Genomic DNA, 25209 nt, shown 5'->3' with positions numbered 1-25209 from the left:
TTTTAAAATGTGAATCTGATGTAGACTTTGTCGGTTTGGTCTGAGGATCAACTGAGCTAAGGTTTATGCTTCATGTGCCCAGTGCAGAAGTTGGCTGGTGATCAGCAGAATCTACCACTGGACTGGTTGGCAGATCAGACTTCTCCACCTTCTAAACTCAATGTTGGGTACCAAACAGTCTCACCTGAACGGACTCCAGGCTCAAAGACTCAAGTCTTTTGCAGACACAGAAATTGCATGAGCTTGCTGTAGAGTCTCAGATGTGAGAAATATACACATAATTCACCATTTCTAGCCATTTGCATACAATTGGGCTGAGCAAGAGGAGTCAATTCCATGAAAAGAAATACCTGGTAGTAAACAGATTTCTGAACTAGCCAAGAGAGCAGACAGAAAATGTCAATATCCAAGAAGCAAAGAGACAGCCTATCTTCTTGCCGATCTATCCTGGACAAGGACAGCAACCGTGGTGATACAAGAATATCCATGGAGTTTCAGAGTGCTGAAGACTTCATGACAGTTAGAATCACAATTAGATACTGGATTCTCAGAGGGGCAGAGTTTTCAGTACTTACATAGGATAAAGAGGTAACATTTAAAACGTGTATCCCTGGAGGGATGAGCTACTAGTAAATTAATTATCTTCTTTGCCTCTCTCTGCCTCTCTACACCATTTATTGTAGCGTTGGCATCCCACTTCCACTGCTAATTTTCTTCTTGAGCTTTGTCCTCAATCTCTGCTGGTACAATGCAATATCATTAGCAGGGAAAAAGGGGGCGAAGAAGAAAGGATAACTGAAAATTTCCTAGGGATCTATATTAGGGAACTAACCTCAGATACGGTTGGCACAGGAGGTGCTGGAGTATGCTGGAGAGACACTGATCTTGGAGTCCTATGGCCATGGTTCAAGCCCCAGCTCTACTACTTACTCACTGGGGACCCTGGCTGCTCTCTTAACCTCCATGAGCTGTAGTTATCTAATTTGCAAAATGAAGAGAAGAGTCACTGCACTGCAGCCTCCCAGGGCTTGTTGTAAGGGTCAAACGACACAAAGATCGTGACCAGTGCTACAGAGAGCTAAATAAATGCATGTTATCCCTGGTGTATCTCTTAAGCTTATCACACTGAAGACCCTCATCCCTCCAGCAAACTGTTCCCAATTACTGCCCACTCCAAGTCATCTGGACAGTGTCTGACTCATTCCCCACCCCTATCTGCTTGAAGGGGCTTTATGGTCACTGCCTTCATATGCCATTTCATTTGCTGTATCAATCTGCCCCTCCATTCATTTTACAAACATTTGCTGAATGCGTAGTATGCCTCACACAGTGTGCTGTGTGCTGGGGATAGATATAAATAAACTGTGGTTCCTGCTGTTCTGTAGGAATAGTTAGTCTCAGAAATGTTACCTACTCTCCTACTAGAAGATTCATGATAAACCTCAAATATACCTCTTCTGATCCTGAGTTACACCTTAGCTCTATAGGACCTGTGTAATGTCTGTGCTTTCCTTATCCCTAAACTAGCAAGACTAATGCTTTCCTATCCTAGCGGCACAGGATCCTAATTCCACTTGGCCAGTGGATTACTAGCCAGGCCTTCAACGTTTCCCCAAACTCAAAAATGTAGGTGATATCCTTCTAATCCTTCCTCTTTCAAGGCGTTAAGATTAATCCTCCCAATTCCCTTGGATAGTATCTCCTGGAGGAACCTTCTGCCTCTCCACAGGTAGACCTACAGCCCACTCATGTCCCAGCTTTTGAGTGATGGCAGTAACCTCTTCCCTGCTAATCCGGCTTCTCCACATCAGTCCATCCCATACAGGGTTGATTTTCCTACCTGACTCATCTGACTCCACAGCACCACTTCTCTCTTGCTCTGGATTTTCTTAAAACCTAGGTCCACAGTCTAGGTCACATTATCATACATACTCACATGGTGCTTTAAAATTATCCCCTCCGTGGCCAAGATGTGCCTTGGGTATCAGTGATAATTTTTTAACAAACACAGCTTCTTCTCTCACAGAAGACTTAGAAATTAATCCCATCAGATATGTGGCAAAGGCTACCTTATAAAACAGCAAAGGACAGGCTCCGAGGTTAGTGACAGAGCACGTCTGAGTTCCTCACATTGCAGAAGCAGGGAGCAACAAAGCCAGGACCCTGTGGGGTTGCTCTCCCTTCTGCTAATGGCACTTGGTTGGCAGAGGTGATGAGATTCTAACATCCTCAAATGGATGGAAAATAAATAAACACCTTTCTCTCTCTCTCTCTCTAAACAGACAAGTTGCAGCTCGGAAATTTTTCAGTTTTTCTCATTGCAAAATCAATACCCATCAGCAGTTTGAAATTAAAGGCAAGATTAGGCCTCAGTTTTATACATGCCTTATTGTATTCCAAAAGCTTTCTACTCAGTCAGATAAGTCTTCTTTAAGAGGATTAGGAAACTTTCATTATCTTTATCAAACCTGAACTAACACTAAGTCTGAAAAATTAATCTATAGACTGGACAAAAGCTGATAGGTGCTGGGAAGAAGGAGGACTCTTAGACTTCTTTCTAATTGAGCAGTAGGGTCTCTGCTTCTACCCACTAGAAATTCAACTGGTCTCCAAACAAAGAACAAGTTGCCCCATTGTTAACCAAGACAGAAGAGAATGTAGCTCCCTGTGGGCCTTCCTTTTACCTCTCAATAAATGGAAAGATCCATCTGCTAAGTGTTCCACGGGAAGGTTGTCTCCTTTTACCTCCGCCTTCCCTGCATTGGATTTCACAGGCCACCTCAGCCACCCAGAGCTACAACAGTCACTTGGTCTGAAATGTGGAGACTGTGAGGAACTGACCTCTGAAATTGAAGTCATTTCACTGCTCTGCTCTTGCCTGTTCTCAGACTCTTTCTGACCCAAACCTATGAGGCCCACAGGGAGACACCACTGGCTTCCATATCCAGCCCAAGGAATTGTTCCATGGGCCTTATGAAGTACATTATCCCCGAAGCTCCGGATCACTAGCCCTTTATGGCCTATATTGACTTTGACATGCTTACACAATCTGTCTTATTTCCTAAAAAGTGATAGCCTTGTTCTGTTTGAGTCTGTTTCTGTAGAGTGCCTGACAGTTCTTTTTTATTTCAATGCTGCATTTCCTGAATTTGAAGATAACTTTGCTGTCAAGGCCACGAAGGTGCCACGGAGGCATCACTTCCAACGCTGAGAATTTCAGCTCCTCTGGAGCCAAGCCCAGGTGGCAGGCGGGGTAGTGAGAACTCACACTCCCTTGTTTTCTGCACCCCCAGGAACTTTCAACAGACATTCCAGCTCATCTCAGATAACTGATAACTCACCAAGCACCACTACCAGCCTCTGAGAAAAAGCATCAGACATGACAGTTGTCTTGATCTCCAGATGGCAGGCCATCTTGTAGCTCCAAAGCAGTGATTATCACCAAGCCATGCCCCTCGGTGGGACAGGTATGGAGAATGGAAACAGCTGAGTGTACAGATATCTGTCGAATGCAGGCTGATGTGGGCATCTGAAAGCCCTCGGGGAGGAGAGAAGGGCTGGAAGGCTGAACTGAGATTGGGCTTCAAGCAATATGGCAGCACCAGGGCCTGCTGCGGAACAGAGCTGCAGCAGACTGATCTCTGGTCCTGCACATGCTGTAACAAATGGCCCACAGAGCCGGAGACCTAGCAAAGAGCTGTGCTAGCCAAAAGAAAGCGATGGCCCCCCTGAATTCTACAAGTGACAAAAGTGTGAAAAGACACTAACCTCTACTCAAACTCTCCATGAAACCAACTGAAATGAGCAAAATTATATTCTTTAGTAAAGCGAAGGTGAGGACATCCACATTAGCTAAGCCAAGATGCCGCACACATTTCACAAACTGAAAAAAATTTGTTGAGCCTACTGCAGATGCGATCTGATAAAAGGCACTTACTAAAGACTGAATCACACCCAGGGACTCCTTCTGAGAGCTCCGTGTGTGACTCCAACAGGTCAGTGTAGGAGATTCTGAGAAAGGTCCACCCAAGCCTCTCTTTAGAGGAGGAAGCTATGGCACTGGGGGATGGGAAGTAGTCTCCCTAGCCTTCATTGCTACCATGTGTCAATACCTGACAGAAACTGCTTTACATAGTGATGGCGGGGGCAGGGGGGTGATGTTAGTTGGGGGCAGCTTAAAATAAGTTCATTTGTATTGCTGCCTTCTTTTTAAATGGCTCCCAAATTCTCATAGCTGTTATTTGAATGTGTTTTTTAATTCTTAATATTTAATAGTTGATAACTGGGAATCTGACATTTCTTCAGCCTTATTTTTTTTCCTACATTGTGAAATTCTAATGAAAAACTATTGAATAATATGCTTGGGTATACTGACACAGATTTTTAAAGGGAGAATGAGGGAGGATGTTAGAGAACACCTCCTCTTTTAAAAAATTATATAGATATATTTCTGACATAGACCTGGAGATAGTGTTTTGACTAATGTCCTTCTTAATCTCGGCTCCATTGTAGGCTAAAGGGATGCACAGACCCAGGCTTCATACCAGGGAGGACTTGACCCACCTCCCAGAACCCCTTCTGGAACATGCATACCCAACAACCATGCAAAAGCCCGTCACAAGGCACATAACTTCACATCGATGTTATTAACCTCTTATTATGAAATAATCCTATGAAAGGTAATTAAAAGGCACAGAGAATAGTAATATCTCTATTTTTTAGTATGTCTTGCCCAACTCCAAAGTGCTAAGTAACTTAATAGTTCAACCAGCACACGCCAAACAACTTACTTTAATAAGAACAGAAGGACCAGAGATAAAATTGAGAAACTGTGAAGATATTCAGTACTTAGTCAAGAACCCAGCAGATGGGAAGAAATCCAAAACATAACACTCAACCTTGGGGTTCCATAGAGGAAAACGTTTTTCATGTCTTCATACATGAGTAGAAACAAAGACTGAGATTATGCCTCCCTTCCATCATCGACAGGACCACTAACCCCCAGATCCAGCTGTGACTCACCTTGCACTATGAGGTGGACCCGGGAAGTTTTAGGGTGGTTGTCTGTCTGCACAGAGCAGGTGTATGGGCCCTCATCATATACATCCACATTCTGGATCATGATGCTGTACTGGGTTGGTGTGTTGACCAGGATGATCACACGAGGGTCTATGGACCATTTGTCATTCCCAGCATAGAGGATGGTGCTGCGGTTTAGCCAGGCCACACGGGTGACTCGGTCATCTATGGTACACCTGTAAGTGAGGGGTGTGGGGAGAGGAGAGGGAAGATGTGGGGGAAGGGGAGAGGAAAACGGGGAGGGAAATATTAAGGAACGGAGGTGGGGGAGAGAGGAAGAGAGTGTTGAGAGACTGCATTATAAATGTGGTTGCTGTATTTTGAGGACTAAATAAAACAACATAACACAATGCTAAAAGGAAACAATCAATTATTGATGAAACTTCCTAATATAGGGTAACAGTGGCCTGAATCATCCTGAAGAACCGATGATACAAAATCATTTCTATTTGATTTAGGAGCATATTATGTGAATATCTTTGCTGTATATTTGCTTTCCATCTTTTTTTCCCCACAGGCTTATATGAAAATTAGTTTATATTTCTTGAGCACATTTACCACCTTGTGGGAGAGGTGGCCCAGGGGCATAAGGGTGAGAAAAGTGGATCAGTATTTCAAATGGGTCACAGATAATCCACAAAGCAAATACCTAACCTGTTGTTAGTCAAAAAGTGAACATATTTACCTCCAGCCTTCCCTGGTATTGATAAACTCCTTGTACCCATAAGCTACCCAAAGCCTGCAAACTACAATTTATAACACAGATTGATAAAATTCACCTTTGAAAGCCAACAATTTTTGAGGAAGCCATGGCTACCTCTGAAGATGTCAGCAGAAGGAAGAAGAAAGTGGTCAGGCAGCGTTCCTTTCCCCTCTTACCGCCACCACCCCTTCATGAGAACAATATGGCTGATGTCACCTCAGTCATCATCATGGTAAAGAGCTAACCTCTACCCCCTCATACCTCACATCCACTCTTCCCTACAACTGGAAGCTATGAATGCAAGTAGAATTTGTTTTTTGGTGTGTATGACTTGCAGTCTCTCAAGTTTAATGCAGAAATAAATACACCTGCTGGTCAGAAAGAAAATTTGCATATGTGCACCATGATCCTATAATCTGTGGAAAGAAAATAGAGAGGAGAGGGGCACCTGGGTGGCTCAACAGGTTAAGCGTCTGACTCTTGGTTTCTGCTCAGGTCATGATCTCAGGGTCATGAGATTGAGCCCCGAGTAGGGCTCTGTGTTGGGCATGGAGCCTGCTTACTCCCTCCCTCTCCCTCTGTCCCTCCCCACTGCTCATCCCTCTCTCTCTCTTAAAAAAAAAAACAAAAAAAACAAAACAAAAAAAACCCCCAAGAAAATAGAGAGAAGAGAATCCATTATAAATGTGGATTGCAAAAAAGGAGGTAGTTAAAGGGCCCTAGGTGTGCCCACCTGCCACTCATTGCTTTAGTCTGAACCTGAGTTGCAGTATCTGGGCAAATAGGAAGGTACAATTACACCTGCACTGCTCTCTGGAGAAGTCCTAGCAAAGAGGTATGAGGCCAACCTTCTGGGCACAAGGAACATGAATCCAGCACCTCCACCTGAGAAAACAGAAAAAAAGTTGCCATATCTCACCAAATCTGATCCCATTTTGACCGAAAGCAGAGATCCTTCTGACAAGGCTCAGAGGATGAGAACACCAAGGACACTGGCAATGGAGGAGAGATCATGCACATTTGGACATGCTGATTTCCCTTAGTAATGTGGCCAGCCTGACACAGCCTGATGGTTATGGGAGCAGAATAATACTGGAGCACTAACATGATAGATTCTGTAGAAAAGGGAAAGTGCTCTGTCTGGCAAAGTACTTTCCCTGGTTGGTAGGACACATAGAAATAATACTAGCTTCCAATCACAGAAGTCTTATGCACAGGTCCACCTATCATTCAGCAGGTCCTGGCAACCTTGAGGTCGGGCTGATAATTAGATGCTTTCAAAGGACAGCAGGAAGAATTTTCTAAATTTTCTTTATTTGCTGCTTTTCAAACTACAAAAATGAAATAAGCATCCTTAATTTGGTAACATTCTGGCTACTTCTTCCACATCTCACTCCTTACATATATATATTCACATATATAAAGAGTGTGTTGATTTATTTACCTGAAATAGAATCATGCTCTAATATTCCTAGAAATAGTTTTTTGGAACTTGACCACAGACATCTCTGAACACCAGTAGTTTTGGGGGGGGCAACTGCATTTACCATTAGATTATGATAATTCAAGTATCACTGAGTGACTGCCACCTTCACAGGTGTGTCATGGTGATAAAAAAGAAAAAATGTAGTCATGCTGTTTCCTCCATATCCTGGGACCCTAGCTTCACTCTCTGTGTAGTTTTTTCCTTCTCTAGCAACTTTCTAGTTCCTTTATGAAGACCAAAAAGCCCTAACGAACCTTCCCCACTCTACATTTCCAAAACCATTTATTAGGGGGAACAAAAAAAAAGATAAACTCATTCATTCACTCTCAGTTGCAAATGATTGATAAGGATTAGTGTGCACCCTTTTTTTATGACAGCTGTGTTTTCATAAACACCAAATCCCTGTTTGAATAACTCCTAACAATGAAGTTCTAATTGTGCAGTGCCAGGAACTGGCAAGCCTAGAAGTGGATGGTAGATTGGGACAGAGTAAAGTCACCTTCTAATCCCTAGAACCACACAAACCAGGTGACAAAGTGCAAACACATATTCTTGCTTTTATTTTGGTCAATTATGTAACCTCTTGCACATTTTTAAGTTGATGTAATTTTTAAAAATTAAATTAAAAGGATGCATTGTTGGTCTGTGGAGAATATTCAGATTTTAAAATTAAAGTGTCACAATATTCATAAATATATATATATATTCAATAAAATATAAATGCAATATTGATTTGATTATCTAGTTTCAAATTCATGAACAAGCTCTTCTTTATTTGTCATAAAATGTGCATTGTTCTTTTTTAAAACTTGAACTTGTGTTTCCAACATATGTCCTCTGCAAGATTTTATCTTGTTGTAGTATTTCATGCTTGAAAATCTTTTATTGATCAGTTATCATATTTATTTGCAAATATACAGAGTGATTGAAATTGAGATTCCTTTTGTGTTCTGTGATCATAAAGCTCGGAGTAATACTATGTTCTTTTAGAATGAGTTATCATTACAAGGACAATACTGATAAAACAACATAAATATATTGTCCATGTTTTTAAGTATAATTAAACAGATAAAGTTTTACAGGAAATATAGTACTTAATGGGGTAGATGAAACTTTTTAAAATTATACCTTGAATAAATATCATTACTGCTAGAATGAGATAGAGCTCAGGACCAATTCAATTCCTATTTTTGTTTGAGAAAAACCTAGTTCACATAAGCAAGGGAGAATCTTGTATAGCAGTGCCACTCAATTCTTTGAACCCCTTCCAAGATGTGTGCCAACAATCACATAGTAATACAGCTTCAAAAATTATTTTAATGATCTCACAGCTGACAATTCAATTAGTTCCTCCTTCAATTTCTTTCAAAGCAATGAATTGAAAAATACCTGACTTGCAAAGGGCTTTGTAACTCAGTATTAAATTCATGCAATTTCACAATATCTGGATAGTATGCTGCTAACATTTTACCAGGCCTTGTCAAATGACTATTAAAGATATGTTTCTCTTTTACTTAGAAGCACCTTGTTCAACCCAATACACCCAGAAAGGTGGGTAAATTTGAATGTTGTTTATTTTAATATGCCAAATCACATTGTCCTCTGACAGAAAACGCCTCTTTCTCTAATTCCAAGATAGAGAAGGCATCGCTTTGCCATGAATTTATTACTGATAAAATGATGTACCATTACCTTCATTATGTCTCTGCTTACTTTGGTGGGGCTCTCTTCAAAAGGGACCCCCCCCTTTTTATTTTACAATAGTTGGATGGTGTAAATGACAACGAAAGTAAAGGTAAATTCTTTCCTGGACAACTTATAAAGTGGGAACCGTCAGAAAGGAGAACCAGAATTACAATTCAATCTTAGGCACCTTCTCAGGCAGACTGATTTAGGAAATCTGAAATCCTGAATGTATTCTCTTAAAACTTTCATCGTGCTTGTATAAGACCTACACCTGCAGGTTGGAGTGCATGGAATTCAGTTCGAAACCAGGGGATTTTGCAGGGACTGACTTTAAAACAGGTCAGTCAGAATCTATCCTCCAGAGGCAAAACATACTCTCAGTGCCCTGCCACACAGCCCTTGAAAAGCCTTGTGTACTCCTTGGGTAGACATCCCCCAGACAGATATCTATGGCCCAATTTACCTGCTACCTCATTAGTGGGCATAGGGGGTAACTGGATAAATCTATCTCCCTGAATGGGAGAGAGCAGGTTCATTGAGTCTGTATAGTCCTAGAACCTAAAGAATGATAAAGACACTTGTGAGAATAATGATATTGGTTGAGGGAAAAGAAGGAAACATAACAAAGAATAGTAGGAAGAAGAATTCAGAGAACTTTTAAAAAGTGCTTAAGTGTTCTTCCAAACCTGGCTCCTTCCCTGCGGTTTATGGCTGTGTTGGACTCTTATTAACCAGAAGCACACAAAGGAGAAATTTTTATGTTAAATAAGGGCATCCAGGAAGAAAGTCAAGAAACACTAGTGACAACTTTCTAATTTCTTGAAAACACTTTTAGGTCTCTAAAATTCTTACTTTTAAGCAAATTCTACCTAGTGGTCCTTGATAAGATAGAACTCATTACAACTCTACAGTAATGTCTAAAATTATATAGTACTTATAGTTACTTAGGACAGTTTAAGAACTTTCCATATATTAAATCACCTGATGCTCATAACTACCCTTCGAGACACACTCTATTATTATCACACTTTACAGATCAGGAAACTGAGATGCAGAGAGGCTCAGGACTCCGAACAGCTGGTACAACCAGAGCAGGGAATTTAGACCTGGGCAACCTGGTGCAGAATTCCTGCACTTAAGGATTATGGTCTTCTCCTTGAAAAGAAGGTGGTTGTGGCTCAAGAATCCAAGTAATAAGGCCAGGAGGAGTTGGTTGGCATTATCCAATCAGTTTCCCACAAATTTATGGTAGTTTGTATTTAATTTTCTCATAAAAGACAAAATAGCTTAGGAGAACAGGAAAGATATTTGGAAATGACTTCTCTACATCTTTAAACCACCTCTAGCTATTTGTGAAGAGTGGAAATACTCAGAAAGGGCAAAGAAATGCCCAAAAACTACTGGAGGAAAGGAATCTTGCAGGCAAAGTTGTCATTTCTGACTCCACTAAATACGGGACATGGGGTTAAGATGCAAGGTCATTTTATTTTGTTTTCGAGGAGGAGGTAGAGATAAAGGAAATCCATGTTTTCAAGCAGTGGTTCTCAAACTGCATTCTGCATCGGATTCACTCAGAGAGCTCTTTGAAACACAGATTGCCAACCCCAGTTCCCAAGTGCTTCTGATTCAGTGGGTTGGAAGTGGGCTGAGAATTTGCATTTTTAAGTTCCCAGGTGAAGTCAATGCTGCTGATCTAGGGACTCCTCTTTCAGAACCACTGCCTTCAAGAAACCAGACAAAAGACAAGTTGGAATTTAATCAAAACAATAAAATCTTCCTAAAAGGTGAAATCAGCCAGGTTTAAGGTTTTTGTTTGTGTTCTTTATGTTTGCTTTTATTTTGCCTCTGAAAATACAAAATAAAATACTACCATGATTCACATAACAGATATTTAATCAATATCTAATGTACACTAGACAATGTTCCAGGGGCTGAGAATGCTGGCTGACAAACAGACAAAGGTTATGGGCCTTGAAGCTATGTCTAGTGAGACAAAGAAAGCATATAAGTAAATAAGCATCTTAGTTTCAGAGAATGGCAAGTGGTGAAAGCAAAGCAGGTTAAAGAATGGTGAGTGCCATGGGGCCTGGGAACATATCTGAGACAGAGGGGTCAGAAAATGCTCTCTGGGGCCTGCACACTAGATACTGAAGTTTTTACAATCTTAAATCTGAATGCAATACAATGCATTTATGTCTAACTTAAAAACAAAAGTCACACCTCAATTATATCCCAGATAGCTGCAGGAACATTTAGATAATATGGGTAACTAGAGAACAAGTAATTAATTAACTGATTAACTAATTAATGAGAACAAGTATTTTATTTTATTTATTCATTTATTTAAGAGAGAGACGAGTACATGGGCACAGGAGCACAGTGGGGAGGGGCAGAGAGGGTGCTATGCTCCATGCTCTTCTTGAGCCTGACACAGGGCTCAATCTCATGACCCTGAGATCACAACATGAGCTGAAACCAAGAGATGGAGGCCCACCCGACTGTGCCACTCAGGTGCCCCAAGAACAAGTATTTTAAACCAGCCTCACAAATAGTGTCTCTCCTGCATGGATAACTCTGTAGATGTTAGTGTTCAAAGAATTGAAAACTGACATTTTGAGAAACTGAAATTAACCAGAAGATGCCTTTATATTCCTACCTTTGTTATTGGGATAATACCTAAAATACATTGCATGCCTCTCTGCCTTAATGAGTGGACAGTAGTGAATAGAGTTTAACCTCTAATACAAACTAATCATTCTAAACCCCCACTCTTTTTGTAATGCAATGTTAATTTAGAAGATCCTGGAGTACATTATATGTTAAAAAAAAAGAAAAAGAAAAAGATAGTCGGAAGGGAAAAATGAAGGGGGCGGAAATTGGAGGGGGAGACGAACCATGAGAGACTATGGACTCTGAGAAACAAAGTGAGGGTTCTAGAGGGGAGGGGGGTGGGGATATGGGTTAGCCTGGTGATGCGTATTAAAGAGGGCACATACTGAATGGAGCACCTGAGTGTTATATGCAAACAATGAATCATGGAACACTACATCAAAAACTAATGATGTAATGTATGGTGATTAACATAACATAATAAAATAAAATTTAAAAAATAAAAAGTAAATAAATAAATAAATAAATAAATAAAAGAAGATCCTGGACTTCTTCATTGATTGCATAACACTGGATTTAATTATTTACACAATCGGGCTATACATAACACATGGATCAGAACCATGTCAGTGGTCCTCATTTTATCACCAGCATCTCCCAGAGTCCATCTGGCATCTAGTAGGTGATCAGTACATATTTATAATGATCAAAAGTGAGGCAATCTTTTTCAAACTGATATCAAAAGAACCCACAAAGATTATAGATAATGATATGGTATTATATATTTGAATGTTGCTGTGAGAGCAGATTGTAAATGTTTTCATGACAAATAAGACATGTTAATTATGTGATGGGATGGAGGAGTTAGCTTTTGCTAGGTGGTAATCATTTGCAACAAATAAGTGCATCAAACCAACATGCTGTGCACCTCAAACTTAAAAAATATCATATGCCAGTTATATCTCAATAAAGCTTGGGGGGGGAAAAAAGAACCTACAGAAGAAGGTAAAGTAGATGTCCTTGGAGATATTTGTATGTGTGCATGTCTCTGAACGTCATGTACACACACAGCATCCATGGGTTCTTTACTTACATATATATATAAATTTTTTTCAGATTTTTATTTATTTGACAGAGAGAGACAGTGAGAGAGGGAACACAAGCAGGGAGAGTGGGAGAGGAAGAAGCAGGCTTCCCGCTGAGCAGGGAGCCCCATGCTGGGCTCCATCCCAGGACCCTGGGATCATGACCTGAGCCGAAGGCAGACGCTTAACGACTGAGCCACCCAGACACCCCATCCTTTACTTATATTTTCTAATTTAGTGTTTTCATTTGTAAAATATTCTGAAAAAATAATATATGCCTATTCTGGATGGGGTGACCGCAATTAGATTTAAATGTTCAGATTTGTGTTTATTATTACAATGGTATCAATGAGTACTTCTTCTGTTGTCTCAGGCTAATGAGAAAATACAGAGGTGGACTTTGGTTCAGCAGTACATTTCTGCCAAGGAAAGCTGAAGGATGCCAGAGTCTACTATAGTAACAAAGGTTCTCAAAAGTTGGAATGAAATGATGCGCAGGGAGAACTCATATGGCACATACTGAAGTCAAAAGTGATGCTCTGGCAGCAGGCAGTACCATATTCACATTGCAACTTGGAAATTAATTTTAATAAAACATCATCTGCTCTGTTAAATTAATGTTGTTAATTTTAGCGGTTATACATGTGTATGATTTATAATTTTGGATTTCAGAGTCATGTAAAGTGTTTAAAGGTTAAGGGTTTTATACCTAATTTTACAATTTTATATATAATTTTTTTACATAATGTTACTACTGGGAATCCCTGAAACCTTGTCTCTGTCCACCCCTGCCCCTGTCTTTAAAATGGTCTTCTAGAGAGTACTCAATTTAAGAAATGCTGATAAAGGTGATAGAGTTGAATGTTAAAGCTCCAATATGCATTTTCCTTGAATTTCCTTTTAAAATTTTTGGTTTTGCTTTTGAATATATTTGCCCTTTTACATAAATTTAGTTAACTGAATTTCGGTTAAGAACCTTACATGTATCAAAATATATTAATAAGACCAGTTTGAAAAATGGAAGGAAGAAGATCTTGCTTTAGAGAATTCAAAGACCAATAACAAATGCATTTTTTAAAGGAGAGGAGAGGAGGCAAACCAAAATGAAATATTTGCAGCTCAGTTCCCAAGGTATTCTAAATTGCACAAAGCTGTTCTCCTGGGAAGCTTTAACTACTCGGTTATTTCCTGAGTTACAAATACAGCCACTCTAGAGCATCAACAAGGACCCTAAATTATGTAAGGGAAAACTTTATGATTCAGATAGTTGAAAATTCAACGAGAGTAATAACTCTGCTAGAGCTAATATTTGCTGATAAGGTATTGGTGGAGAATATATATGAGAGTTTCTGCAGAAGAGTTGGGGGGTGGATTAGAGCTCCTTAGAGAGGGTCTGGTATGGAAATATTTCAGTCTAGCATGAGATTGACTTCGAAGGCTGACAGATACATGACATCTGCAGATTGTCCCTAACTGGAAGATGGTGCCACACTAACAGCAGCTGGAGTTGGGGAGTTACATTAATACACAGAAAGGGTGCATGTGTTTGTTTGTGTGCATGAGTGTATGTGTGTAAGTGGGGGAGGGGTGTCATCCACAGTAAAGGAAAAAAAATATATAAATGCAGGATGGGCCCTTGAGAAAATAAAGCATTTCAAACCAAACTAAGGAAAGTGTGGGGTATCCTGAAAATGGTGTCACCTGAAGCAGAAAATCAGCTGCAGGATGATGATGTGTTGTGGTTTCAGCCATGACCGATGATATATGAGTCCATCAGAATGGTGCTCATTGTGTCCCCAAGCAAGCAAGGGGAACTTCTCTTCCCCACAGGCACAGCGAGGGATCTACCTGAATGCAGAGAGCAGCTTCACACACCTCACCACCCAAGTGAGGCAGCCAGGCAGAAGGCAGTTCAGAACAGAGCATCTGATAGGATGAAGGAAAATGAAGGGAGTGATTTATGTGGAAAGATGGCTCTGCAGAGAGGTGAAATTGCTTACACCCACAAAAAGGGGTTAAATAGCTTTGCTGCGGGAAGACAGAGGAGGAAAATGCCTATCATGGTAACAGAAGGCAAAGCATAGGGTAGCTAAATGTAATTATGAAAAGAAAGGGTCTGCAGAAAAGCAAGAGAAAGCTCTCTGAACAAAACAATGAATGACTGAGCTGGCTTCTTCCCGGACTTCAAGTTATTCTGTAAATTCACAGTGTATTGAGAAGATAAGTATATCAGTTTCCCAAGGAGACAGAGGTAAGGCCAAAATAAAGATGGCAGCCAAAACCATCAAGAGACCAGTGCCTGCCTTCAAGATTCTTATGATCTTAGGTGAATGATGGAATACAAGAGCATTAAAGAGATACTCTTCTTCACATTCACAGACATAATAAAAAGTGTAAATTCACCCATAATATTTATATTCACCCATCATAAATATTTATTAAGTACCTAATAAGTGGCAGACACTCTACTAGGCCCTGTCTCTGCCCTCATGGTATTTTCAGATGGTGGGAGAAATATGCAATCAATAAACCACCAGAACACATGTATACTTATTACAAACTGAATTGGGTTGGTTGCTGGTACAGTCATGTACAGGGGATGGCATGGGAAACCCTGCTCAGATATACAGTCTAGAGATGGGCCTTTCTGAACAAGTAACAATTAACCTAAGGTTGCAAACTGAGACAGAACAACCAGGCACATGTGATGGCTACAGAGAACATTTTAGGTGGAGGACAGGGCAGATGCGCAGGCTCTGAGGAAAAGGTTGATACAGGTAAGGAACAGAATGGATGCTACTGTGGCCCAAGCAAGGCAGATGGGAAAATTGATAGATTCCATGAGACCAGGAGTATACATATGTACTGTAAAAAGTCTGTATTTTACTCTAGCTGTTGCGGGGAATCCTTGGATATGTTTGCGTGGAGGTATGCCATGATCTAAGTGATGCCCTTTATGAGAAAATGCTGGACTTCCATGGGAGAATGAACTGTAGCAGGACAAGAAGCAGAAGAACTACTGTATCCCTGTAGACATGAGAGAAGAGTCTTATGACAAAGGGGTCCACAACCTAAGGAAGGGGTGAGGGAGCCAGAAATGAAGAAAGGGAGTAAGGCATGAATGGACAGTGAAGTGTTGTTGACAATATTTGCAGCCAACGCTTTCAAGAATGTTGGCAGCAAAGGTAGAAAGAGAAATGGAGCCATCAAGGACATGAGAGTCTCCCGAAGGTTTTTCTTCAGTTTTTGTTAGTTTGTTTCTTTTAAGACTAGAAACACTTGGGCACTTATTCATTCATTTTATAAATATTTACTGAACACCTATTGGATGTTAGGACTTTTCAAAATTTTATATGCCCACAAATTACCTGTGCATCTCATTAATTTACTAGGTCTGGGTTGGGAAGAGCATTCTGCATTTCCAACAAGTTCTATAATTATACTGGTATGCTAGGGACCACACTTTGCACAGCCCAATTTTAGGTACTAACGATGCAACTGTGAATAAGACAAGGACCTCTTACATTCCAATATATAAGTATATACTGATGAGGCTGATCATATTGAATGGGTACAACTGATGATGCTGGAGAAAGGGGATAGCTCACAGAGGAAAATAACTATAAAGGTGAAAAACTACGGATCTAGAACCCATGAAAAAAAGGGTGTTTCATCTGTTGACTCCTAAGAGGAGAAAAAATAGTGGAAACACAGGAAGTTTGTGGATTTGGTCATGAGAAAACAAGGAGGTTACTGAGTGATGGTTTCTATTTTCTCAGACGGAGAGGGCAAAATTATCAGCTGAAAGTAAATGGGAGAGTAGGAGATAGGGGAAGGAGGATGCAAGACAAAGTGAAATAGCTATTGCAGAAAATGAGAGCAAAATTACTGGGGTATTCTACTAGTTACACAGGCTGTGCTAAGCTCCATTTGTAGTTGATGGCCAAGGATTTATCACCACAATACTCTGCCAGCTTTGAAGAGATTCTCTAGCATTGTTCTGCTATAGGCATAGAGAATGTGGATGGCTGGGTTCATCCAGTGTTGGAGCATGCCAGATGAGTGAGAGAGAAGCAGCTGAGGATTAAAGGAACTGAAAAATAATTGAGTAAAAAAAGAAGAAGATAAGAGAGGCTAATGGATAGAGAGAACTGGGTGGGTTCAATGTACTGGAAGACTTAATAAGGTCTTTGAGTAAATGAGCTGGAATGAAAGAGAGTGTACATGAGAGAACATAGGAATATTTGGTGACCTTGTAATCGTGACCCTTGTCAATGAGGTATTAAACGAACTTTGAGGCCAGGTGGATCATCTAGGTGGATCTTAACAATATTGAGAAGGATGGTAGGCGTCAAGAGCTCTCTTATGTGCTTCAGTGACATATGTAACCCAAGCATTGTAGACACAGTATATTATGATGATAAGGAGAGGGCCCTGGCATCAGACAGATAAGGGCTCTGCTACTTACTAGCAGATGACCCTAGAACAAGCCTTTTGTTTAACCATTCAGAACCTTATTTCCCCACCTGTGAAGTAGGATGAACCTATTTACTTCACAGCATTATTCAATATTACTATGAGCCCTAATGAAGTAATGCCCATGCAAGAGTCAGAATTGTACCTGGCAAATAATCGGCATTCTTTAAACAGAGCCTGCTCTAGTACTACTGTCAAGGAGCTCTGTTGCTTCATTTGGAAAACTATAATTCAACTTTTATTATCTGGGAGTGTGTGCTGATTTAACTAAGTGATACTGAATCCATCTGTTTATCATTTTCTAAGGCATTCTGAAGCCTTCCCTTTCTGTATTTTCAAATCTACAAAGAATGGTGTTTGCTTTAGGGTTGTTTGAACCCAGTTTCAAGACAGGTTATTCTGCTGGCTAATGGATCAGAAATTACATGAGATTTACATTTTTGCACTACCTAGCAAATCAATCCATTGCTTTTCCAGTTTACCTCTAGATTCTTTCACTTCTAATATGATTTTCCTTTTTTTCTGAAAATTTCTCATTCCAGAAGTATTCTGTACTTGACCGATGTAGAGCTCTACAATAGGATTTCATTTCCCTCTAAGGTTTATTTTCCCAGCTAAAGCCACTGAGACAACTTTAACTTTGTATTTTTATCAGGACTTGTTCACAGTGTGTTGACACAGTGGTTGATGGGCTAGTTTCTAGATTGATGACCAGTGGTTGGTAAAATGCTGTATTTCTTTTTTTTTTACTTGCATTTTTTAGTTTTATTCATTTATTTATTTATTTTTTATTCTTATGTTAATCCCCATACATTACATCATTAGTTTTAGATGAAGTGTTCCATGATTCATTGTTTGTGCATAACACCCAGTGCTCCATGCAGAATGTGCCCTCCTCAATACCCATCACCAGGCTAACCCATCCTCCCACCCCCCTCCCCTCTAGAACCCTCAGTTTGTTTTTCAGAGTCCATCGTCTCTCATAGTTCGTCTACCCCTCTGATTTCCCCCGCTTTATTCTTCCCCTCCTGCTACCTTCTTCTTCTTTTTTTTTTTTCCTTAACATATATTGCATTATTTGTTTGTATTTCTAAAAATACATAATTGAGAGATCAATCAATACAACTGGACACACCTGCAAGAGAATTCAGTTGGCTCACAGGCCCCCAGTAGCTCATGAGGTGGTAGTGTCCTTTTCTCAGGCAGCCTCATTGTGCAAATAGGCCAACCCTCGGTCTAGAAGAAGCAGATACTAGAGCAGACTGAAGCATGCAAGCTATGGAATTGCTGCAGGACAGGAGAGTGGTGGGATACTGGCAGCAAGATCACAGGTGAATGGATTGTTTCAAGTCAAGAGCTTCAGGGCAACGCATTCAATTCTTTTAAGACACTGCACAGATACTACGGGGCACTAAGGAAAAGTGAGTAATTATTCGAAAGACTTCACTTCTAGCCCAAGGAAACACCATTAGCTGGCGCAGGAGTTTTTCAGAGTCAGTGGTAAGGATGCATCTTAGGATAGATGAAGGACAAGTACAGATTTTCACAAAGGGTCTCTCCCCAGAACTGGGCACTGGGAAAGTAATCAGGGCATGATCATCTCTCCTAGTCGAATCACCATGTGACTCTGGGATGCCTTCTTTATTCATCTTCTTCCTTGCGACTTTATTTTAAAAGTACATAAGGCGAAGCTGTTTCAGAAGCAAAGAGCCCTTGGGTGAAGAAAAAAAGTGTCTTTTAAGATAGGAATGATAAAAGTCGCTCCTTTCCCATCACGCAGCCCCATGTCCCTGGCCCCTCTGGTCCTTGCCCATGGTGCAGAATTCCATGTGGAGTTGTAAAAGGCAATAAGGGCATTTGCTCTCACACCTGCCCACTTGTCAGAGACAGCTGTTTCAGAGGCTGCCCTGTGGTTGGTCAGGGATGCCTTGAGAAGCCACCCAAAACAATTCACATTATTTATTTGTCGCCTGGCTCCCACTCTGCTGTCCCTTCCTCCACATCCTGAACAGCTTCAAAACTCAGCCTCATGATTTGTTCATTATAGTTGGCAAAAGAAGTGAGCAAGATGAAATTAAAACGTTTCCCAAGCACACACCGTTTAAATCCCATTCAATAGATTATCCTGACATATTTACTCACGGCCATGTCTGTCTCAGTATCATCCATGGAAAAGTATAAATTAAAATTTTAAATTAAAAGCAGAGAGTCTGGGGAACTTGATATCTTTTTGAAGAATGGAGCAAGTCAGCCACAGGCTCCCAGCATGAGTATCGCGGGAGCAAAGACTCTGGCAAGGCAGAAATTACAGCCCATGGATTTTCCTGCAAATACCTTCCCACATATAATGTAAGGGATCACAGAATCCCAAAGACAGGCAAAACCTCAAAGGTCATTCTTCTTTCTCCAGAACTGTTCATAAACAAACTCCTGCCCTTCTGGGTTCAGGTGAAACTTACCAGAAATTGCTAAAGGACTGACTTATTTATGAAGCCGAAAACTATGCTGGAAATTGATGAGCTTCTATGCTATCCTACAGGATTTCGATGTAATATAGTGGTTAAGAGAATAAATATTTTAATAAGAGGTATATTAATTCCAACACAGGACTAGCATTTACCAAACTCCTGATCCTTTATGAGCAATTAGTTTTCTAATTTATAAAGTGGAAATAATATTTAAAATCATAGATTGCGGTGAATATTAAGTAAAGAATTCTTTTATTATCATCACCATTCTGAGTTCATAGTAGTTAATAAATGTTTGCTATTATATTTCTGTAATTACTCAAAACTAATGAATAATGATACCCCAAACATAATAATTTTGACTATCCCTTAGTGCTCATTTTCCAATATACACATACCTCAGTTATAAAGTTTGGGAAATTAAGTAGGGAATCCACCTTTTTGGATCTCAGCCCATAGACCATGCTGTCTCAAGCTTGGAAGCAGAGATTGTGTGTGTTCAAGTGATTGTGGCTTCACGGCCAACTCGGAGGCCAATAAGTTTGTTTGATTCATCTTGTGCCATCCTAAACAGACTACACATCAGAATAAAACCTTATTTGAGTTTTTAAAAATTAAACCCTCATTAAACAGACAGATGGGCAGGGACAGATGGAGGATGAGGGATAGGAAGTGATACTTTTTCCAGTGCTTCTCCATTCTTACAAGTCTTCTCCTGTAGAATGTCAACTCTGCCTGTTCAAAAATATGTACCAAATATTTTTAATAAGCCAATCATATTTTCCAGAATAGTGGCTTATTTTATATAGATTATGAGAATGAACTCCCCTTACAAAAATAAAATAGAAAGCAAACTATTTCCTTGGGCCATAAGATGCCCAGAGAGCTACTCCCTGGGGGCAATAAAGTCACAGGGTTAACTTTTGCAAATGGTTCCAGTGCAGGCCCAGAGAGTTGCTGCTTTTAATTTATATCAGCTAGAGTTCTGTGTCACAGGTTGCCAGTCTGGGATGGAGAGGGTATTCTTCAATCCTGGGTCTCTCTGGATTGCTCAGAGGGAACCAAAAGAATAGGAGTCCGACCTGAAAGCAACCTGAATTTCTCTGGCCCTCCCCCATTTTACTCATGTGTTAAGAGCAGAAACATATATGCAATAGTACTCCAAACACTTGTGCAAAATATTAATACAGGCTGCACTTATGGAGCTTCGTATAGAGGAGCATCTTCTCATGGACACTTGTTAGCTTAGAGAATTTGAGAAAGTATGCCATGAAAACCCAATTATTCATTCATCATTATGTGGAAAGGCTGAGTTTCCTTACCAAGGATTTTAAATAAATGGATAGAGAAGGAAAAAAGAGGGGGAGGGGAAGGAGGGAGAAAAGAAGGAAAAGGGAAAAAATGAGATAAAGAGAAAGAGAGAAAGAATAAATCTGTAGATTGGCTGAAAACATATATAATTAATTTACTTTATGCTTTTCAGCCAATGGATGTGCCTTCTTAATTGTGTTCTATTCAGGTGAATATTGAAAATAATCATGCACTTTCCGAGCACACATTGACTAAGGATCCCAGTTATTTTTGACAACTCCTTTATAACACTTCATTACTCGGCACCCAAAAGATCTGCTCTTAAAACCCAACCTTCCACTGTCCTTGCCATCAGTGGTCCTAGATGTCCCACTCTCCTCTTATCACACCTCTCACCTAGCACAAGTCTTAGATAGGCCACCTGTCCGAAAGAGAGTTTTCTTCCACTCAAATTAACTGTGGGAAAGCAAGCACAGTCTGGTTAAGTTAAGCCCTAGGGGATTCCAGCAGAGTGGAGAATTACTCCTGTCTCAGTTCATTATAATGAATAATAAAGAGATACTTACATGTGCTTTTTGGTAAATTATTCATCTTGTGCACTGAAGAATCAGGGCAGTAATACGTAAGGGAGACAACTGGTGCATCTGGGTTCCTATAAATACTCAATCTAATGCATTTCCAAAGGCCCATCTCTTCCCCTCATCAAGGACTATGTAGCTGGGGATCTTGGAAATAAGAGACTTAAATCAGACACTTCCACCTCCCTCTTTGCTCTGCATGTGCAGCTACCCATAAAGCTGAGGCTGTTTATAACATATTTGTTATTTTATTGTAGCTTCAAAGTCACTTGAAGCAACCTAAGGAGCTCAGCAGGACCTCCACTTTGCTTTCTGCAGCCATCGTCAGGAGGTAATTAGGATACTGAGAATTGTTTCCAAACCAATAAAGTTCCTCCAGGGCCCTGCACCCACCATGTTCACCAAAGCCTTGATTCTTATCTACAAAGGGTAGACCCAGTCAGTCCTGAAGAAGACAACATACTTAGCTTGGTGCTTCACTGCTTCCTATTAGATTTAACTGTCACTGTTATTTGTTCATACTTAGAAAGAAAACAGGCTGAGACGTTCTGAAAATGCTCACCAAGAGTTTTGCCATCACTCATGTGCCAAATGAACAAGGGGGATGGATGAGAGAGTCTAAGGTCTTAGATTTCACTCCTTCATACAACAAAAGATTGCTCTTTCTATGCCTTCATATGTTAAGTTTTAGAAAATAAAAATTCCTAATTGTCATTTGTCCTGTTGATACTTCCAATTATTCATACTATTAATAATAAAGTTAATGTTTTAAGCTCATAAGTTGCATTTTGCCTAAGACACTTGCCTTTATTCCCTAGTGAGTGGCTCCATCCTTTCTTACACTGGGGCCAGTTAACTGTATACTCACACCTTTGACTTGACCTTAGAGAACATGGACAAGGCTCAGAATTTAGGCTCATAAAACAAAACAGAACAAGGAAATGGATGATGATGATGATGATGATGATGGCAGTGGTAATGCAATAGTGAAGCACATAGGGAGAAATAAACCAAAGAGAGATGGGGTGGGTGGGATATCAAATATTGGAAACTATCTATATGACTGGTTTCAAAACTCAGGGAATAAACCAACCAAGAGTAATTTGTAAGCAGAAAGAGTCAAGAACCTGAGCAAGAGTTCTAGATGACACTGATGAACAAGAGACCATATTAAGCAACTCAACTAAATCCAGGTTTATTAGCCTCATTCATGCTACAGTGGGGGCTAGGGAAAATAAGAGGAGCCTGTTTTAAAAGGGGGAGAGTGTCCTCAGGGGGAAGTCACATCTGCTTGACCATTGGATATTGGGAACTATGATGGAGACAGGAAGAAACACTTGTCACTAACCATTTAGAACTCTAAAAGGTAGAATTTTCCCATCCATACTTTCTTACCTTATGATGACTTGTCAAAACAGAGATCTGAAATTTTCCCAGAAACAGAGTTTGGCCCAAAAACTGAATAGTAACTACAAGTATGAGTCCAAAGGGAAGTGGTCTCTGTAATTCTGTAAAGCTTCACTGTAACCCTCTCTCCCTCCCTCCCTCCCTTCCTCCTTTCCTCCCTTCCTTCCTTTCTTACTTCCTTCCCTACTCCCTCTCCCTCCTTCTCAAGCTCTCTCTCTCTCCTTCCTTCCCTCCCTCCCTCTCAACCATTAGCAATTTATCCTAAGGCATTCCTTTATCTGTGCTACTTACTTCTACCATTTTCCAATTGACCGGTATTATGAAAATCTATATTGTAAGCATACAGGCGGTATATGGGTAAAGAGACTTCTTCAAAGTGTTTAGATAAAGCAGACAAGCTCTGACAAAGCTAGATAATAAACCAGGCCAGGAGGTTTTCCCTTGAAGGAATCTAATTAAGAACAAAGGCAAACGTCCATTAACATTCTCCTCAAGGCATCACATTCACCTCTGAAGAAATTTTATTGTTGTAAATCCAAAAGAGAAACCTTAGTGTCAGAGCAAAGAGGGGGAGCAGAGGCAGAGATAGTGAGAGAGGCTTGTAATTTTGCTGTGGGTGGAAGGGCCATCTAGGGAACAGAAATTCAAAAGCATCTGAAACATTTAAATTTGCAGGAAGCTAAGCCAGGCCCAACAGATGGCCTGGAGGAAACCTGGCATCATAGTTCAAGGCTGAACTTTTTTGGCAGGGGGATAGCCCCAGTGAATAATCAGAGTTACTTTGTTTTGTATTTTTTAAATGGAAAATAGGCCAGTTTAAGTTGCTGATCTCTTGACAAAGATGAAATGTCACCCCAAATCCATGTGTACACTCCAGGAGACCCAAGGTGGGGTTGCCTTTGCCTTATAAAATTAAATTAATTTCAAAAACACTTTTTGATAACTTGATGGGTGATAATGGCTGTTTTTTTATTAAAGTTTATTACATTCTTAAGATCATACTTCTGAGTAAAATTTTTCACTTTATATGGATGATTCAGGAAGCTTATGAAAAGAAGTTTATTAAACCAACAAGGAGCTCATTCTAATGTGTACTACCTGGGTTTTGAAAGACTTTCTTATACTGAGTTGCAATCTACCTCTCTAATGCCTACCCACTGGTCCTAGCTCTCTCCCTTGTAACACAAATAAATCCAGTACTTCTTCCTATGGTAATCCTTCATGAAGATGAAAGAAATTATATTATTCACTCTAAGTTATTTCATTTTGAAGTTAAGCTTTTTATATTTATATTTTAAAATAAGCTACTACTCATATGTCAGTTCTTGTGTGTAGATTAAACAATATTCTCCAAGAAGAGAGACCAAGCTGGCCCACTAACAACACAGAAACCAAACCCTGCCCACAACAGGCAAAGAGAGTCACCACAGATGACTGGACTGAGGCAAAGCAGCTCAGCCACAACAATATTATGCACACAACACACAGAGGAGACACCTTTTTTTTTTTTTTTAAAGATTTTATTTGGGGTGCCTGGGTGGCTCAGTTGGTTGGGCGACTGCCTTCGGCTCAGGTCATGATTCTGGAGTCCCTAGATCGAGTCCCGCATCGGGCTCCCTGCTTGGCGGGGAGTCTGCTTCTCCCTCTGACCCTCCCCCTCTCATGCTCTCTGTCTCCCATTCTCTCTCTCTGATAAATAAATAAAAAAATTAAAAAAAAAAAGATTTTATTTATTCACTCGAGACACAGGGATACAGAGAGAGAGAGAGCATGAGCAGGGGGAGAGGCAGAGAAAGAAGCAGGCTCCCTGCTGAGCCAGGAGCCGGATGTGGGGCTCGATCCCAGGACCCCGGGATCATGACCCGAGCCGAAGGCAGATGCTTAACCATCTGAGCCACCAGGCGCCCCGAGAAGACACCTTAAGTATCATATTCTGGTGAACAGGGGACATTGTGTTATAGGGCACTACAGGACCTCTTCTTCACAGGGACACTTTCAAGAGCAAGAGACATGGCTAACTTTCCTAACATATAGAAACAGACACGGAGAATTAGACAAAATAAGGAGACACAGGAGTATGTCCCAAATGAAAGAACAGGACAAAATCACAGCAAGACAGCTAAATGAAACAGAGATAAGTAATATGCTTGACAGAGAATGTAAAGTAATGATCATAAAGATACTCACAGGACTTGAAAAAAGAGTGGACAACCTCGGTGAGACACTTAACAGAGAGGTAGAAAACATAAAAAAGAACCAATCAGAGATGAAGACTCAATAATTGAAATTAAAAATGCACAAGATGGAATAAATAGTAGAC

The 25209-nt window shown here is 40.3% G+C and overlaps 1 protein-coding gene across 1 annotated transcript in view; it reads right to left on the bottom strand.

The window, feature by feature from the left end:
* OPCML (opioid binding protein/cell adhesion molecule like) overlaps positions 1-25209 on the bottom strand; it is a 493175-nt gene that overhangs the window by 203254 nt on the left and 264712 nt on the right. The window contains exon 2 of the mRNA XM_021696393.1: positions 5023-5255. Coding sequence (XP_021552068.1) covers positions 5023-5255 — 233 coding nt within the window. The remainder of the gene's footprint in view (positions 1-5022; positions 5256-25209) is intronic.

This window comes from Neomonachus schauinslandi, chromosome 11 (genome assembly GCF_002201575.2).
Source record: "Neomonachus schauinslandi chromosome 11, ASM220157v2, whole genome shotgun sequence".
NCBI classification, from domain to species: Eukaryota; Metazoa; Chordata; class Mammalia; order Carnivora; family Phocidae; genus Neomonachus; species Neomonachus schauinslandi.
The sequence above is the reverse complement of the archived record's forward strand: the minus strand, read 5'-3'. Positions and strand labels throughout refer to the sequence as shown.